This window comes from Ambystoma mexicanum, chromosome 8 (assembly GCF_040938575.1).
Source record: "Ambystoma mexicanum isolate Mex_15411 chromosome 8, UKY_AmexF1_1, whole genome shotgun sequence".
In the NCBI taxonomy this organism is placed as follows: Eukaryota; Metazoa; Chordata; class Amphibia; order Caudata; family Ambystomatidae; genus Ambystoma; species Ambystoma mexicanum.
In genome coordinates, this window is record NC_090929.1 from 648,769,322 (window position 1) to 648,788,608 (window position 19,287).

General features: G+C 45.2%; 1 protein-coding gene across 4 annotated transcripts in view; it reads left to right on the plus strand.

Moving 5' to 3' along the window:
- Window positions 1–3,835: 3,835 nt before the first annotated feature.
- The window catches only part of CAPZB (capping actin protein of muscle Z-line subunit beta), a 631,298-nt gene continuing 615,846 nt past the window's right edge, over window positions 3,836–19,287 (plus strand). For 2 of the 4 annotated variants that reach the window (XM_069610388.1, XM_069610390.1), the window contains exon 1: window positions 18,367–18,453. In XM_069610388.1, coding sequence (XP_069466489.1) covers window positions 18,451–18,453 — 3 coding nt within the window. In that variant the 5' untranslated portion in view covers window positions 18,367–18,450. Of the gene's footprint in view, window positions 4,082–18,366; window positions 18,454–19,287 lie in introns of those variants that run through there. The other 2 variants (XM_069610389.1, XM_069610387.1) reach the window with 2 other exon arrangements.

Below are 19,287 nucleotides of genomic sequence, written 5' to 3' on the forward strand. Positions count from 1 at the left end.
AGACTTTGTGCTCAAAGTGCCTGCCATTGTTTTTTCAAAGCAGTCTTAAGTTAATGACTTAATTGGAGCTCTAAACGCACTACTGGTCTTATAAAAATGTCTTTACCAGGTCTGCCTTCAGCTACTCGATTTAGAAGCACTATTTGTCCTTCACTGAACTCCTTCTGAAAATAAGCACTGGCAAACCCAAACGTTTTGGCTTGTGTATTGTATTAGGCATTTGCCTGGCACTGCTACTAGAATCCCAGGAACTCGGACCATTCTGCCGTTTGCGCATCCTACCATCAACTTCCCCGTGAATTTCATTTCCCGGGGCAGGGCTCCGGACGGTCCTGGAGTGGACTGTCCTCCTGGGGAATGATCAAACGTCTTTTTCTGTGGCAATACTTCTGTGCATAAAGGCGTTCACAGGGGTCAATGGAGAGCAGGGTCGGACTGGGCCATACAATTGTCTCGGACATCAATGAAAAAGTGGCCCACAGTTGCAAAAGGCTATTCATTCCTTTTGTGACACTGTTTGAATAGTACCAAAGGGAGAGTTTTTTGATAAAAAGTGAAGCAAATTGTGCATTTTAAAGAATATACATTCAGCAACACTGGTCAATGCTACTAGCCACATAGTGAAGTAACTCATCAAACTGGCCCACATTGGCCAAAAAAGTGTCCCACACCAGCATTTTGTGTTTTTGGTTCAGCTGTGGGCCTATTGCCCTATAGGCTAGTCCGAGCCTGATGGAGGGAACTCTTGAACTGGGCTGGAGTCCCATACTGCTTGCTGGTGGCCTGCTAATGCACCAGTGCTTGCATACCCTTTCCCCCAAAAAAACAAGCACACACCCCTGCATAGCCGAATAGCCGATCTCACCTAAAACTGATTAGTATGGCAAAGGGTCGTTTAAGCAGGGTGAATGGCTGCTGCTCTTTCCGACTGTGAGAGAAGTGCTCTCGATGTTCCATTTTGGCAGGTAACATACATGGAAACGGTCTGAATTGAGTTCTAGACTAACAAATAGACTCATTGCAGGGATTGTCTCTATCAACTGAAACCTCAACTCCCCGCTGGTCCCTCTTCGTTGTCATTTTCATAAGTCAGTGAAGGATGGCCAGGTCCTTCACTGACTTATGAATGTTATGAATTGATTGTACCTGACAGACTCGTGTTTCAGGCGGGGCCTGCAGATGTGCTGGCCCATAGGTGTGGTCAGAGCCAAAACATTTACAGTACACACTCACCACAGACGGCCTGCAGTAGGAAACTCGCAGAGCCGCAGGCAATAAAATACTTTTTTGGCAGCAGGCACTCTTTTGCAGCTTTCGCCATGGGATGGTCTCGGACGAGCCACAGGGACCATATCTACTAGTCCAAATGCCCTATGTCGTATCAGATGGCGGCTACATGTCCCCACTTCTTCATTGAAGCCGGGAAATAAACTCGCCGTTTTGCTAAACGTGTGCAGAAACAATTTATCAAAGTCACAATTTATTAAAACTGGTACCTTTTCTAAAAGCTTTAGGAAGAACACCCCAAACCGTGTGTACCTCCAACACTGACAGCCTACAGCTCTCCTAAATATAGCAACAGCCGTGGTCTATTAGGTACACTCGCTTTGGTTAAAAGCATGTTAAAACTGTTCCGCTAACACGTACCTGAAGCGCAGCAGCCCCATGGAGTAAGACTCAGGGTCATAAGGACTGCCTTATGTAATTCGACAGCAGGCCGAGGAGGCCCCGCATCGATGACACCCGGGCTGGGCTCTCCTCCGACTCACACTGTCGTGATTCACCGGTCTGAGTCAGAGGAGAGGAGAGCCATACACAAGTGCTAGCCAGGCTATGCAGGGCCAACCGGCCTGCCGCCTGGCCTAGAGGCGACGTAGTCTCAAGTAGTCCAACAAAACAAGGCCCTGCTAGCCCCGCAAGCCCCACATTTCATTTCCCAGGGCAGGTCTCTGGGCGGTCCTCCCGGTCCTGGGGAATGATTTCCAGGCCAGGCTGCCTGCAACACTACAAGTTAAGTTGCTTACCGGCAGCGACAGCGGTGCCGTCCAGGGAGCCCGGTCGGAGTTGGCTTCTAACACCTCTGCTCTGTCAGGATCCATCCCAAGACAAAATGAAGGTGGCAGTGTGGCACCCACGCACCATGCGCCCTTCACCCCACCCATAATGAAATGTCATTGGCTGGCAAACAGCCAATCACATTTCTGTTGCTATGCGCCCTTGTCCCGTGACTAACTGAAAGCAGCACTGAAATGATCAGATCCACTGCGCTGTTTGCACACATGAAATTAATGCTGGCGGGGCCACCCCTCTATCGCCCCGCCAGCCTCCTAGTTGATGGGGTTACGTAGAGTGCGTGGAGCTACGAGCTCCACACACTTTACTGCAGAAAGAATCTGCGTAAAAAGGGACGCGCCCCTGTGGCAGCCGGCCCATGATGAATATGCAGGCAAGCCAACGAAGCGCACACAGTCAGCGAGTGTGGGTGCTGACATATATATATATATATATATATTTTTTTTTGTTTTGCTCACTGTCACGAAATGTAGCAGAACAGATTCAGATCAGAACTTCTTCTGAATCTGTTCTGCTGCACACATAACAACTTAAGTTGTTCGAACACTCTTCCCTGGGGAGCGTCCTGGATGGGGGGGCGGCACCCCCCCGCCCAATGAAAGCGGCCGCCACTGGGAGGGGTATCCTTCCTTTCCCCGCTGTCCCTGGGCGAATCCAAACAGGGCTCACCTTGTCTGCAGCCCCCGCTGCGCTGGCTGCCCGTAGCCGCTGCTCTCGGGCAGCGTGTCCCTTCGTTCCCCAGCGGGACCCGCTTGGAGCACCTCCGGGCCGGTCTCCTGCGGGGGGGGGGCGAACTCCCGTTACATTTTTGCTTTTAAACGTGTACATGCCAACATTCTGATGTGCCTGGGAGGGAGATTTCTTTAGAGAAATCGTGAGACAACAATTTCCCCATAGGAATGCATTGGGGAAATCATTATTTTAGGCGGGAGAACGTGAAAAATAGCAGTATTTTTCACACAAAAATCAGGAGTCTCCCGCCTAAATCGGGAGGGTTACAGGCCACACCGTGAGGGTGTGGCCTCTGGTCTTGCTGCATTTATTGCAATGTACTGTGTGATTTGTTATGCTGTAAAATCTATATTTGACTTTTATGATCTATTTATTGGATCGAAATAAAGTATTTGAATTGAGGGCTGCTACAACCTGGATGATTATAAAGGGGTGGAGTAGGGGCAGTGATGGCTTACTAGAAAGCAACTTGAAGGCTTGGATCTCCTTCTTACTTGAATTTAGTATATGTAGTACATGCTAGCCAATGTTCCCACTGTTCTGCGCCTCCCTTAACCCAAGTTGACCACTGAATGCAAATCTGTGTTGTGTTGTCACTGCTGGTGATGTCGCTTTCTTTCCTATAGCTGGTTCCCCCCACCTCCCGCCCCGCCGCAAATTCATAAATTGGCTCCCCTGTCATACAACACTTAGAATACAATGAAAAGGTGTTATTTCTTATTTGGAATCAAACGTAACAGAGTAAAGGAAATAAAGAAGATAAATACATATGTGCGTGTTTCAAATTAAATTAAGACGACGCGTGTACTGTACTGTACTTGGAAGTCAGGGTGCAGAACAAGCCCGGAGTATGCCGTGCTGGTTTTCATTTAGCACAATGACAGCAAACACCCCTTTTGAATGGGTTAGCTTGTACTTGTGCTTCATTAAACCTTTAGGAAACATTCACACTTTAATATGGCGGTCAACAAGTTTCAGAGCGCTGCGCCGCTGCTTTTCTTTAAGCCTAAAACACACAGACTTCAGTGACAGCGAACAAGCACCTCTTCCTCAATAAGTCACTGCTGCCCCGCCCCACTATGTTAGCGTCCGCCCAGAGTCCCGTGCCGCCTCGCGCTCCATACTTGGCGATGGCTTGTGAGCTGTACTCCGATTGGATGCGGTAGGGGTAGACGACGTAGGGCGCGGCCCGTTGACCCGGATGTGCAACTCGTTGGGCGGAGAGGAAGTGACAGGCGGAGGCTGAGACCGGAGGAAAGAACGAGCTGCAACCATGGTGAGGGGGGCGTTGAAGTAGGGGGAAAGAGGGAGGGTGGCTATTGGGGTAGGTTATATTAGGGCCATAGTGACCATTGCACCGTAAATACGGGGTATAGGCTGTGTAGCTGTCCAGTGAGCTGCAGTCAGATAAGGGTGTCCTAAGGTGGGAATGTGAGATCGATTTCTAGGACATTGGACGAGGAGTAAAACTCATAGTCCATATAAACGGAGCAGATGGTGGAAGGGATGAACTGGAATAGGGGAGATCCAAGGTTGTGTTGCTATTGCTAACACTTTTGACGTTGTTAGTGAGAAAGTAGCGAATCTGGGAGTGAGGGAGCGCTGGCTCCCTCATGAGGGTATTTGGTCGGAGTGGAAGGGGCGGTAGCTAGTCATTTTGGGGAGATCGCAGGTAGGGGCAACTGTCTCCTCCAACCTTGTACCACTGTCACCTTCGAAGGTGTGCTTCCAACGTCACTAGTTCGCTTTTTACATATATTTGTGTTTGTATAACAACTCCATGTTTCCTTGTAAACGTTATATCGTGAGCCTGCCCCTGCACTGCTTTAGGACACCACCACCATTTAAACTCGATGTTTGTGAGCGTGGAGTACTTGTACTCCCTTGTCTATGGAGAAGAGAGTCAGCAATTGCTTCGTGTAAAATGACTTGCACAAGTAGCATTCACGCCTGTCGCTACTGCCGTCTCCGCGATAAATCCAGATTGACACTGGACGTGCCCGTCTGGTATATGTTGTATAACGGGAGTCGGCAACCTGTTGCGCCATGTGTTTTTTTTTTTTCCGCCCTAACTTTAATGATCCCTCATCGATAATACTGGCTAGAGCTGGTTGTAGTACAAAACATCTTGGGAGACAAAGTTGCAGATCCCAGTTTGCGAAAGGTTGGCAGTAGTAAAGCCCGCCCCCCCTTTTGTTGATGGGTAAAAACAAGGAAACAAGGCACTGCTTTGTCCGCTGGCTTTCTGTATTTAATAAGTGATGCCGCGAGTTGTAGATTAGTTGCTTAATGCTTTTTCTGTTAGCCTTCACTTGAGCACAGTTATCACTTCCAAGTTTGTGAGCAGTAGAGACCAGTGTTCTTTGTTCCAACTTCGACCCTCTGGAGCCAACATCACGTCAGTATCAGTACTCTACCGTTCCTGCATCCAAGTCTACCATAAAAAAATTGACAATCTTGTCTTGTGATGCTGTACCTTTTTCCATCTTGAACGTATTAAAATAAATAATTGGTGGAACTGCAAACTTATCTCATTAAGGTTCACGTATTTCAAAGCGGGTACAGTTTTAAGAAACATTTGACATTTTTGTGGGGAGGATTAAAATTGTTTAGTTTAAAAAAAAAAACATTTTGTTACTAGACATCTTTCATAAAGATGTAGACCATGTAATCGGACTTTCTCGTTTAGTTGCAGTTCATCTTTAGGAAGTTTATCCATAATCTTATTCCAGAAGTGGAAAATTATAAATCAAGTGTATTTTTTCTGACCCAGCAAGATCCGGGACAATCTATCTTCTGGGCTCAGAGTTTCGTGTCCATTCTCAAAATAAGACCTGCATACATTTCTCTCGTGTTGAAGGGAAGGACAAACCATTATGAGGTGATAGTTTCTGTCGCGTCTTGGTTTTTACAAAACCTGCAAAAATGCCCATTTATGTCTTTTTGGTTTATTCTCGCTAGTCTTTATCTTGTAGGGAGGATATTTAGGGGTAGTATTATAAATAGCGCTCTTATTCCTTTGTCTCGGAAAAGGATCAGGTATGGTGGTAGTTCCGTTATCCTTATATCGTTTTTTATGTTCGATGGTGTTTATCTAGTCATTGAACATGATCTTTTTCTTGGCGGTCTCAGTAGCAGCATTTCTATGTTTATTATAAGGCGGCCTTCCATAGCCAAGATCTTGGATTGTACATTTTGTTTTTTAAAATGTTTTTGTTTTAGTCCATGTTGCAGTGTGTACAATGGTCTGGTGCAGTTCGTTGTTTGACTTAGCACAATGAATCTCCAGACATGAAGTACTATATTTGGTAGGCCCTTGTCATGTAGCTATTTGTGTATGCATAATGCTTCTTTACATTTACAGGTCTTGTAAAAAAGTTCTTGACTAATTGGAGGTTGACATGATTTATATTTTGGGTTTGGTATAAAGAAAACTCTGGGTTTGCACTTCGGACCAAAAAGTAGGTTGGTATGTGTGGTGGGCATAACCACTATAAGCTGGATACGTAAACCACTTTGCTTAGATGGCTCATGATTTGGTGCATTGACAGGTGTAGTCTGGTTCCCAAATGTTTTTATATTAATGTCGCCAAAAGCCCACATGTACATCAGTTAAAATTGTACCGTTGCAATCCAAATGTTGTTGTTTTCTATAAATCTTATATCACCTGGTAAACCAAATACTCTCCCAAACGAGCACTTTTCCTTTTATACCTCACGTCCATGGCAGCATTCCTTTTCTTAGCTGTAAAAATCTTTTAGGTGCGTTTTCTTTCTAAAATACTTTATTGCACATGGTGGCATTACATTTTGTCAGCTTAGTTTAGTTGCATGGTTAGACACCTCAACAGTAGATTTGACAAAGCATTGATCACCTACTTTCACAGGTTAGATATGATCGGAAGTTATCCCAAATGTTTAGGCAGGGCTGTAGGCACCTGTACATTTCTTCCATGTCGTTAGCCCATACCATATTTGGAGCCAGTCCTTCAGTGAAGGTGCTTCTTTCCATGTCCTACGCATGAGAATGGTTCTTTTAGCTAATAAGAGACCTAAATTGACGAGTACACTGCAACGCATTTAATTTCTTAGTATGTGCGGTTGGGGTCCATACCACGGATTGACCAATTATTAAAACTGCTTAAATTAACTGGTCTGATTACCTAGAGGGATCAATGGATTGTCATATTTGATCAAATATTTCCTAGCTATGTGCCATCAGTCCATCACAATTGCTTGGTAGTTTTGCTTCTAACTGACACATTGATTGTCTTTGGTCTCCTTCTATACTGTAAATTAATCTGTCAAGCTGAGCCTTTAATTTTCATCAAATGTTTTCTTCCCATACCCTAATCATAGTCACGTTGATATATGTATTTACCATGTTAGTGGTTTACCAGAACCCTTTTTAGCATGGACAGCTAACAGATCCTCAAACATACAAGTGAAAGTGACGTGATGAGCATAGTGAAGGAAGCTGTCACTATGATATTGACCACTGCTTAAAAGATGCAATGCAGCAAGCAGAATGTTTTCAATGTCGCTCTCTAGCCGGGGGCCATTTAAGTCCTTGTGTAGTGATGTAGTACGAGTTTGCCTCTTCACAGTTAACCTGGACATGCTGTTGCCCCCATGTCTCTGCAGGAACTAAAGATTGATTAGGCTGACTGAACTCTCAGGTAGTTCCTGGTAATGGAGGGCGTTGAGAGCTGTGACTTTACAGGCAAACTTGCATGTAATCATACAATTGATTGCTCTTAGATGGAAGGATGTAGTTTGTATGTAGAATACACAATGCAGCTCAAATGTATGTTGGCTGTCCTGAATAGATGCTGCCCACTGACGGAAGCCAAAACTAGTATTGTTGCTAACATCAGAGTGCACGTTTTCTCGTTTAGTTGCATGTTGGCCTTTTGAGGAGCATCTTCGCCGCACCAAGTCAAGACTGAAAGCCACATGTGCATTCCCCTTAATCGGCATGAGCAGCTGTGTTGTATCTGCGCACATGGCAAAAGCACAACTGAGTCAAGCCGGTGTTAAGTACGAATTTCACCAGTAGCTCTGGTTCTCTGCGTTGCCTAAAATATGACTTTGCTCGGTTAGAAAGGGACTTGTCTGGTGTGAGAGAGACTTTAATTGATATAAAGCAGCTTTTAATTTCAATTTAAGGATTACGAATTTCAGCGGAGTTGCAGAAACGAAAGCTGTGACTGCTAGTTATAGCTAGCTGGGAAAGATTTGTCAGAGCCATACAATGATTTGCATAGAAAAAGTGACAGGTGTGCTTCTGGTATGGTCGTCTATTGGGCTCTGTTTCAAACGTGTTTGGTGGGTACCTTGCAGTGCCGTTTCTCCTAGTGGTTGTGTATTGAGGTTTTATAATGCACTGCATCGCGAACTTGACCAATTTTTAGGTCAAGGTGTAGGGCAAGAGATGTCATGTGGTTCAATGATCAGGTAGAGAATATCCCCTGCTGTATGAATAGGGAGATGTTCCTTGTTAGGCAGGGTTCCTCAGAATTAATGGAAGTGATTAAAAGGTCAAAAGATGAACTAAGAATTGAATCGGCTAGATTTGAAAACAGATTTGAGTTGTTCACGGGTGTTTAAAAATGTGCCAGAAATTGGGGCTAAGTCTCAAGCAAGAATAATGAGAACTCTGATGTACATTAAGAAAGTTGCATTTGTGGGTGTCGGTTCGCTTTAGGTCGAGTGTCTTTGGCAATTCTTCCCATCGCGTGTCCTGTTCCTTGTCGTGTTTTCTTTCTATTTTCAAAAAATTATTATTGGGAGTAAGAATTAAGTTAAATGACCCGACCAATCAAATGACGCTTCTACCAAAATGCACCACCATTAACTATTTGTATTATTGGTTTCTATGACCCCAAAGTCAACTTTCTATTAGTTGCCTCTACCACTTGTTTACCAGTAGGAAGCGGAATGGAGAAGATGTCGAGTAAACCAAAGGGTAATTTACACCATAATATTAATCCTATTAAAGCCACGCTGTCTCTGCATTCTTGCTCATCGCCGGACTGCCTACATTAAGAAAGAATGACTCACAAAATGTCTAGTATATACTTGGTTCAAAATCCACATGCTCCAAAAAGGACTTGCCAACACCCACCTCTACGGATGTAAAAAGCTTTTCCATATAAACCACCAAATTCAGGCCCCCCAGCTTCAGTAGTTTATTCTTGACCACTGTGTTATTTAGCCAGGCCAGCGAGCTTCTCCAGAAGGCAAGGAATAATTGAATTCACTGCTCTCATGTCGTTTCTTCATGGAAGCTTTTCCAGCAAAAGCCCCCTAATCCTTGAATCAGCAAGCACCACTGTTCTTTCCCCCAGAATTAGCAGGCCTTCCTGCAAAAGCCCATACCCACCAATCAGTAAACCTTGTGCACAGAAACCATGGCCAACCAATGGAAGTAAAACCTAGGACTCATATTTGCGTCCCTCCATCTACCCCACAGATTCTGGTTCGGCCTCCACAATATTACAGACCGCACATTGGTGAAGCTTGGCATGCTTTTCCTCCATACCTGTCACTGCTTCTTGCTTGTCCATCAACTTCTTCTCCACAAGACCTGCAACATGCTGTTCTTGCCACCTTCCTAGTGAGGCCACGAAGAATAGTGATTGCTTTGCTCTCGATGCAGTGCATTATTGGAATAAGAAAACACTGTTTTCTGAGGGAATTTGCTTTTCCTGTGGGTCACCTCTGTCTTGCGGCCATAGTAGTGCCCCATTCTAGACAAGGCTGAAGGATGTTGGAGCGCATAGTGCTCCTGCGCAATTAGGATTCATACTTTTGGGTGGACTGGGGTGGCTGTACCTCCATCCTCTTCTTTGCTGGACCACTCAGTCAGGTTACTTCCACAAGTGCTCCAGAGTTAGTGAATAGTGATACATGAAGGATCGTCGGAAGAAGCACTATCCTCTGTGCCTAGGATTCTTCCCTTTTTATATATTTTGTACACTGGAAAAGTAGCCATCCACTGGGAACTAAATTTGGGAACTCTTCCTTTGTGCTTCTGTTTTTACCACACTGATGGGGTATTCCCTGCATCTTCCTAGTGAGCAGAGCATTCTGGATCTCCTCAATCTGAACCAGTTCCATTGGAGGTTTTGCATCAGATTTGGTGCTCCAACAAGCTGCCATCCGATTCCATGGAGTTGGGATCATCTTCGTAGTCGTTGGTATCTCAGGATGTCTTGTGGCGTACTCCTGGGATCAATTCTGAGTCTCACCCTGCTCCAAAGTGATCTTTTTCTATTTACAACTCCAGGAATTTTCATACCTGATCACCTGGGTGATATGTGGTGGCAAAGACATTTAAGGTGTGGCCACCTTTCTGCTGGGCAAGCACCACCCAGCCCAGATCGCAACTTTTGATCGATTGTAAAAAAATATTGTGCATTATTAATTGAATAATGATGAATTGGTGTTATCTTAAAAGCATTGTTCTGGTAAGCTGAGGTCTTAATGGAAGTTTTTTTTTGTTTGGTTTGTTGCTGTCTGCATGTGTTGGAAAAGCATCCACCTATATATTTCAGGGTTTGAAATTAAGATGGAATGAGCAGGAGTTGAAGACACCTCTGGGGTTTTCGCTTGGTAGGCAGGAGCTACTGCTGGGGAACCAGCAGCGAGTACAACGTGCACCTCAAATCTGACTTCCACAGCAGAAGCAAACTTAACCTTAACATTTTCCCCATTATGTATGATCCATTAAGTTTAAATGTGAACTTGATATGTCCTAATTATTCTTTATTAACATACTCAAAGTTGTCCCATATGTATGTTTGTTAGGCACAAGTTGACTTGAGGCATGTGATCAATCGCAGGATTCAGTCACTTCTAACCAGGGGGAGAGCATTTCCTTGTGAGACTAGGGAGGTGAGCCTGTTACACATTTCCCCTACGGGTGGCAGTACGCGGAACCTTGTAGGGAGAGACTCCCCTTTTGGGGACAAGGACTCCCGTTCTGTCGGAACTCCCTGAAATCCTTTCTGGTGGGCCGACTAGAACACCGAGGCTTCAAAGAAGTTCACCAGAACAAGTCACTGTTTGCTAGTGTAATATTAGACCTAACATTCAACTTTAAGAAACAACTGATAAAAATACTGAGAAGAAATGTGAGCGATTAATGTCAATCGTTAGTGGTTCCAACCAAACTGTGAAGAACTAGAAAGGGAGAATTCTCCACAAAAAAGAGAAATTACTTTAATACTCCGCTGGGGGAGGACCCAGAAGTCTAATATAGAAACAGAAGAACTGCAAAAGAGTTGTGACACCCAGTATGTTATAATCAGCAAGGAGGTGGAAGCTGCAGAGAACTGGGAGAACCTCTGTCGTGAGAGTCTGGCAGTGGGCATAACCAGGAGGCATGGAGAGAGCAGATGGCCAAGCCGTGCAGGGGAGGAGAACCGAGTGAACGCTAGCTTGACCCGTGTGAGGTGGACAGTCCAGAAACAAAGACCACTACAGTGTTGGCTCAACTGAGCCATGAAAAAGAACCAAAAAGATTCAGAGTGAACGCAGGAGCTGTTCTGACTCTTGAGTGCTGTCTTGATCTTGGAGAAGGGCCCAGTGATGCTAGCCAATGGGAAAGAAGCTACCTGGAGAGGCAGAAGACCAGGGAGAAGACATGGGGACCAAGAGCACACTCTGACTACTCATCCCAGTGAATGGACAAGAGTGAGAATAACTCTGGGACTCGGTTTACTCGCCTCAGTAGGGTCAAATACCCATAAGGAGAATCCCAGTGGAACCTTACTCATTACAACAAGACAGAAGCTGCACAAAGGAATAAACCGTTGTGCTGCTATAATCATCCCAAAGAGAGTCCGTTTATTAGCCCAAAAGAATTTTGATACGAAACATGTTCAAGAGGAAGTAATGAACTAGAGGAATACAGAGTCAAGATAAAGTACAGATGAATTTCAATTCCCCTTAAGTATTGGAAAAAGGGAACTTTAAAGGGACATTTCAAAAAATCTGTATGAAGGGATACAAACCGAAACATAGCGTGGATACATTTCTCTAAAGATGGAATGGGGTCCAAGGACCATTTAAAAATCTACTAGGGCTGGAAAAGCCTATCCAGGAAACGATAGAATGACTCCTGGACTTCGTTGTTTTCTCTTAGGGCCAGTATAGACTAGCTTTGAGACAGAGGGCATACTGTTTACCTTTCGGACTTCAGTACTGATGAGTACCGTAGTTAGTTTTGTTAGGTAGGGAAATCCATAGAATAGGGATGTAAAGGTTATTTTCTTATACTTTTGAAATAAATAATTTGTTATACATGCCAAAAACTGGACCGTCCCCTCCTGACGACCACGGGAGCCAAAAGTAACTAGTGCTAGCTGCAGGTTTCAAGCTAACCAGGCTCTCTTAGGTTAGAAGCAGGAGTTAAATAGGTCCCAGCAATTTCGAACCCTGTATTTGTTTGAACCTCTGAAATCTGTTTTCTTAAGCTTGATGTACGACCATTACCAGCTTGTGTTTTTGCTTTTTTTTTTAAATGTATTTTATTTATCAGAGTACCAAATGCATCGGTATGGCCTTTCATTCAGCTTTTATTTTAAATCCATATAAATGCACTTGATGTACTGTAATTAATGGGCTTTTGTTCTGCAGACACTTTTTTTTTTGCTTCCCTTTGATAATCGTCAGACTGTATGTTCAGAGAGTGCTTATTTGGTGGGTTCTGGGGCATCGCAGAAGAAAGACTCGGACCAGAAGACATACTTTACTACAGGAAGTTTATTTGAATCAAAGCAAACCTCTGACTGACCCTATTGCTAAAAGGGAAGTTCTCTACCTGACAAACTAAACTAATAGTGCTTGTCAATATTATAGATCTTCTGTCCAAATCCTAACTTCTAAATTGGCCCTATTACTTAGAGAAAAAAACTTGAAAAGGGAAAGAGGGCAATATGGGTTGGCCTCCATGTTTTCTGCTCTGCCATCTCCCAGTATTTCTAGGAATCTCTCCTAATTTCATGTTCCGCATTTATTTGCAGGTCTGCTGATGACTTAAGTAGCTTGTGATGAAGGCCTTCTTGTCAACCCTGTCACTAACTTCATTAACCCACCCTTCTCTGAAGGATCGACCCCTGACACACTGAAGAGCTTTCATCTTGCCTCTTCTAAAAATAAAACCACATCTGGATCCCACAACCCTCTCAAATTATTGACCCTTTGGCAACCTCCCTTGGATCGCTAAACTCCTTGAGCAAATCTTCACTAAGCAACCCACTTGTGATGCAACAAGTTCCTTGACACCCATAAGTCTGGGTTTGAGAACCAAACCCTGCTTAGAACCTGTACTACTTGATATCTGGGATGACCTATTCTCTTGTCCAGATGAAGGTGACTTAACTACGCTCATCCATTTTAGACCGATGGCTGCTTTCAACACTGCCAGCCACCGATGCCCCCTGGAAAGTCTGGAATACATTGCCAGTGTCTCAGGCGCCACACCGATGCATCCAAAATGTTCTGACAAACTGCCAAGAAGTCGGGGTTGGTACATGTACTGTCCTTTTTTAGATTTCCACAGGTCTTCCCCTTCTTGTCTCCACTTTTCAGTATATATGCAACACCTCATGACCCTGCTATGCAGCCACCATATCGACTTCCTCTCATGTCCTGGCAACACACAGATCTATCTACGTCTAACCAACGTTGAAAACCTCTATTGCAACTTGTTAAAAGGTCTTGCTGCTCTGGAAGACTGTCCTCCAACAACCTGAAATTTAATTCAGAGAAAACAATTTCTCATTCTTGGCCATAAGCACTTTCGATTAAATCGCCCCTTTTTTCTCTCTCCACCAAATCAAAACCAGAATGCTGCCCTCCATATGAACTTTGGTGCTGTGCTCAAATTGGGCGTTGTCCTCCATATGAACTTTGGTGCTGTGCTCAAATTGGGCGTTGTCCTCCATATGAACTTTGGTGCTGTGCTCAAATTGGGCGTTGTCCTCCATATGAACTTTGGTGCTGTGCTCAAATTGGGCGTTTTTCACCTCTAGTCACTCAAGAGTCCTACGTTGTCCCCCACCCTAGCATGCAAGGTGGTCCGAGCCCTCATAAACCTCTTCCTTGACTACGCCAATTCGCTTTGACAACTTCACTGACTTTAACGTCAATGGATTCCAGTCTGCACAAAATGCTGCCAGACTGATTGTAGGCATTCCCTAACATCTTCCTATATCCATTTACTTGAAGAATTCTATTGGCAACATGTAAGGAAGAGCATCGCCATAAAGATTCTTTGTTTAACCTACAGTGTCTTCACAACTCGGCCCATCCGATCCGAAAGACAAGATGCTACATTCCATCCCTCAAAAGACCTACGTTCAGCAGATAATCGTCACCTGATAGTGCCACCTTCAAGAACTCCAGTAGAGGGGGACAGAAATATCAGTTTCTGCCGCTACCCTCGGGAATAGCCTACCTCTGAAGATTCGCTGGCTGACTCCACCTCTCAGTTCAGAAAGACACTTAAAGATGGCTCTTCTAATATCCTCTTTTTAATAGTCCTTGGGCCTCATTCCGAGTATGGCGGTAAGGGATAGCGGCCACCGCTAACGAGAGCGGTGGCGGTAATCCCTTACCGCCATACTCCGAGTTCCCTTAGCGCCATGGTGCTTTTAACACCTGCTTTTAGCAGGCGTTAAATACCATGGCGCTAAGGGACCTTGATGTTAATTACGCCACCGTAATTTACGGTGGCGTAATTGACGCCTTCCCCACTCCCATTATGCCCTATGGGGCAAAAATGGGAATGGGGAAGGGTAAATGGGGATTGGGGAATTACCGCCCCGCCAACCTTGGAATGGGGCGGTAATTCCGCCAACCACCAAGGCGCTGCCGGTCCGGGTACGGCGTCAACCAAGGCGTTAATAGCGCCATTGGTTAGCGCCGTACTCGGAATGAGGCCCCTTCTCTTTACCAGTCAATATGCCTCCAGTTCATGTTTTGACCCCCCCTTTACTGTTCTACTTTTCATTCTCCCAATCTGCTTCGCTCCCTCCCCTAGGGGTGGAAAAGGGTTTTGTGGTGTGTGTTCCACTTACGCAATTTTAGCACCCTGATGGGGGAAGCCAGCCAATTGGGTGGCTTGGATCAGGGGTTGAAACCAGGGATATCAGCCCGTGTTCCATGCTGCCTGATAGCTGGCTCCCCCTCCATCCCCCCACTCACTGTTACTGTTTTTCTTTCACCATTCCCCTCCCCACTTACCTCATTTCAACACTGGCACTCTCCGCAACCACTCCTTCCTTTTGGCTCTTCGAGGCTGCCATGGAAAGGGAAGAGGGGCTCCGTACAGAGCCCTGCTTCCCTTTCCATGGCGGCCTTCTTGGAATAGTATTTTACTTCCGCAATAGGGTTCCACGAGGCACCCCCCTTTTGTGGCATGAAAAATACTTTAAATTGGCCCAGTCCGAGCATTTGGTGATGGGTGCTAATGGCGTTAAACCCTCACCCCCGTTATAAGGGCTGAAAAGGGGGGTAAAAGCCCAGTGTTCTCGTCGCTCAGGCATTTAACTCGGTCTGCCGGGCCATTAGCCACAGTTTCAGCCCTTGCCGGGCCATTACCCACTGTATCCTCATTCTACATAAGCACATAAATCCACCATTCCAGTATCGGACATGCGCACTCAGCCAAGACATGGCAGACCAAATGTGACTGCATCGTTCAGTCTTGTTGCAGATTGATATTTAGGATGTTTCCTGGATTTTATTTTTGACCTCGGGAGTGCACAAACCATTGTGGCTCTGTGCTGCCTTTCGTCTCCCTGAATCCCTCAGTTTTTGTCTGGTGCAAAGCATGCATCACACTACAAGACGGAAAGGATAATTTTAATAGAAATTCTTGTTTTTTGAATAAGTTTGAAATCCAACTTGAATTTATTAAATTTCAAGTTCTAATTGGGGATTCCCCAATTAGAGCACCAGTGTACCAATCTGGACTACACTTGCAAGTCCAATGGAACATAACTGGATGTAACTGCACAACGAAAAGATATCATCCAATAAACAATTGTCAGATTCAACGAGACTCGGGGACGACCATAGACCTGCAATCGCTTAATCCATTATAGATTAGGAATCGGGGAACTCCAAACCGATGACACTACCAAACAGGCAAAGACAAACTCGAGCCTGGTAATCAGAAAAATTCCACACTAGACCAAGAATTTCTTTGAGAACTAATGCTCTGAACCTCGAAAAAGATATGGTCAGCTCAGCAGGCACTTGTAGGTAATCATGAGTAGTGGTCTCCTTCCAATCTGCACAGACAGTCGCAGATATGATCTGCTTAATCTCCTCTACACCAACAACCAATAGAATGCAGCTATACCCCTTTATCAATTTCGGCCTAGATGTGCAATTAGCTAAACACCTCCATGAACGCTTCAACAGTCTTTAGAATGCAGCTATACACCATGAAAAATAGCTGCACACACAACCTTGTACAAGCTCCACCGCTGCCAGACTGCAGGTACTGAGGTCGACTGCCTGGCTGCACACATTCTGATCTCTCACAACCACTGCACCACGCCTAGAATTAAAATGCAGCTACACATCACGTAAACGGCACTGGCTGCACACAAGCGCCATTTACTACCCTACTCTCTCCACTGAGCTAAACTGTGGTCCCTGAGGATGTTCAACCCCCAGCGCTTTAAGTGCATTCCAGTGGTATATAAGGCCCCATAACGTAACGTTTCAGAAATATTCCAGACTTTTAAGCGGACAGGGCATATAAGCCATACTGTTGTCCTGGGTTGTGAGGAGGGACACACGTAGATGTGACTTTTTACCCACCAATTGACTGCCATGGCCATGCCAGTTTCTATAGCCATTCCTGCCCATTGCCTGCCTCTTTCTACCCAAAATTTCTCACCCCTGGTATCTATTTGAACTAGCTTTGTTTTCCGAGTAGTCTTTTGAAAAGTAATGACAGCAATAAACCAGATCCTTGTGTAATAAAAAAAAAAACCTTCACCAAGTGAACCTTTAGCAACTGGATTTTATGTATGTTCTTGCATCTGTCTTAATGCAGTGAGTTCCTTTTTTTAAAAGCGTGCAGTCGCAAAACCAACAGTTTTTGTTATTACATAGACTTACTTGGGCATTTGCCAGGCACTGGCATAGTATGCCTAGTTACTTGCACCATTTGACAGCTGTTGACGTCGCGGTATCAGGGAATTTCAGATTCCATTTGCTTTGCAAATTCTTCATCCATTTGGTTGGCAAAACACCCGGTGCAGGCCCCTGTGCCCTGCATAGGATTTCCAGGCATCCAAAATGGTGATGTTCTAATCCCCCTCTGAGACTGCAGAGTCTGTTTTCAGGTGGAATAGTGTGCTGTTTTTCTCAGGAGCCATTAGTCTGTTTTTGCACTACTATTGTTACGCAATCTGGCTCTTGCGGCTTCATTCCTTTCTTCCAAAATCCGGAACAGGTCTCTTCTGTCCCTGCTTACTAACATACTGACGGTCTACCCATGAGCTGGCCAGTATACTGATTTGTGTGGATATGCCCTATGAGGCTAACGCTACTCTTTGTGCAGCGATTTGCCTACCTACGAGTAGGAAATTATGTGCAACATCCTCGTCTTTTAACATCAGTTTTTTAAAGTTGATGTCCGCCAAAAGCAAGTTCGGTGCACCTCGGAAAACTGACAACGCAATGCTTTCTTCACGGATTATTTAATGTATTGGGCATTCATATTACTCTGGTTACCACTGTTATGCTCGAGACTTGTCAGAATGGTTAATACGTTTTGTGTCCACACATGGGTTTCCAGTTGGTCTCTTATGGGAACATGACCAGGTGGGTTTAGAAGGTATTCGAGAAACGGGCAGCGCTCTGGAAAAAGTGGGCGGACTCCGCCCACCCGCTTGTTCCATGAACTGTGCTCTGGTTGCTGCGCTGTTGTGTGTGGTAACATGAGTATGCTACTCCCCTCCTCTTTTTCAGTCTTAAGGTAATGGATTACACAAGGAAGTGTGCACCTTTTTTTTACTTTTTTTTTTACATTGTTGAAATCGAATCCGAGTGTACTGTAGAATGCAAAACGGTAGCTAAAAATATTGGGTTGAGCAGTGTGGCAATAATTCCTGCTCTGGTATTCCCTCTGACTGTGCACTACGGTGTTTCCTTCTTGCGCACGCGCTAACATGTAAAGGCCAGAAAACCCCACCTCGGTAGGGAAATCGTGTGACACTGTAGCAGAATAACCAGGAAATTGTGCAACAAATATGGACTGCACACCTGTAGATGCCTCTCCTTCCTCCGCCTCCGGTGTTTCCAGGGCTCTCCCTACCAACTGGGCGAGTTTATAAAAGGATCGGAATCTGAGGCATGGGCGAGAGGGAGGGTTGGGTTTCCCGTCTCCTGGCTGTCGGGTTGGGAGGGAGCAGAGTTGCTGGTATGCAGGTTTCCAATGCCTCCAGGCCTCGGATAGCGTTGTGCTGTGCAGACTTGAATCCAAGTCGGTCATAAAGGCTGAAGTCACAATTCCCCCTCCTCCCGCACCTTCTGGTATTGGAGCGCTTATGCTCCTTGTGTTCCATAAAGAGAGGAGATCTGAGAGGGGTCGTAGCAGAATCCAGTCCCACGATGGTGAGGGGGCAGCTGCGTTTTGTGAGAAATGTGCTTTAGGTTTTTAACGTGCAGTTGTGTTAAGGGGGATATACCCCTCGGCCCTGACAGGAGAGGCCTTTAAGTAACCATTCTCGTGTTAACTTTCCTTGTGCAGTGTACCAGTAAGGCGATTTATTTGTTCTATCGAGTAAGTTTTAGATGGCGATTTTTATATATCTTTACTCAAACTACGAAACAAGCCCTTTGTTGAGGTAGTCAATCAGTGCACCCATACTGCCTTCATCGGCACCACTTGGGGCCTGCCTTCACGTGTGCTGCACCCAACTTGTTTATTGGGCGGGGTTTGGCTTAACCACTGCCAGTGTTTTTTGTTAATTTCTTACTTGCCTCACACTGTTGAGAGTGCAAAATGCTAGGCAATTTTCCTCTGAATAAGACGTGGACCCCTTGCTCACTATTCTTAGAGATGTACAGCTACACCCTACTGATGAGGTTCAACCAGACCGAAACACGTGTCTGGGCTTGCTGTTGGTACTCTTGTTCAGAGGAGAATTGCCTAGCATTTCGGTGCTGGACTGCCCCAGGGCAGGACAAAGACCTGATATGTTTGGGATATTTCTCCTCTGTGAAAGATAGTGAGCTTAAGACTCTGGGTAAGGCTCTTGTAAACCAGGACTCATGTCTGGCAGAGAGTCTCCCAGGACCCCCCGCATCCCCCCTTGTTGGTTTATTTGCTGGGGTCCATTATCCTTGGCAAACCGGTTTAGAGGGTAACTCTGTTAACTGTAGCCTCAGTCTTAAGGTTTATTAGAGTTTGGACTTATTTAAATGGTAAATCAGGGAATTTCCTTG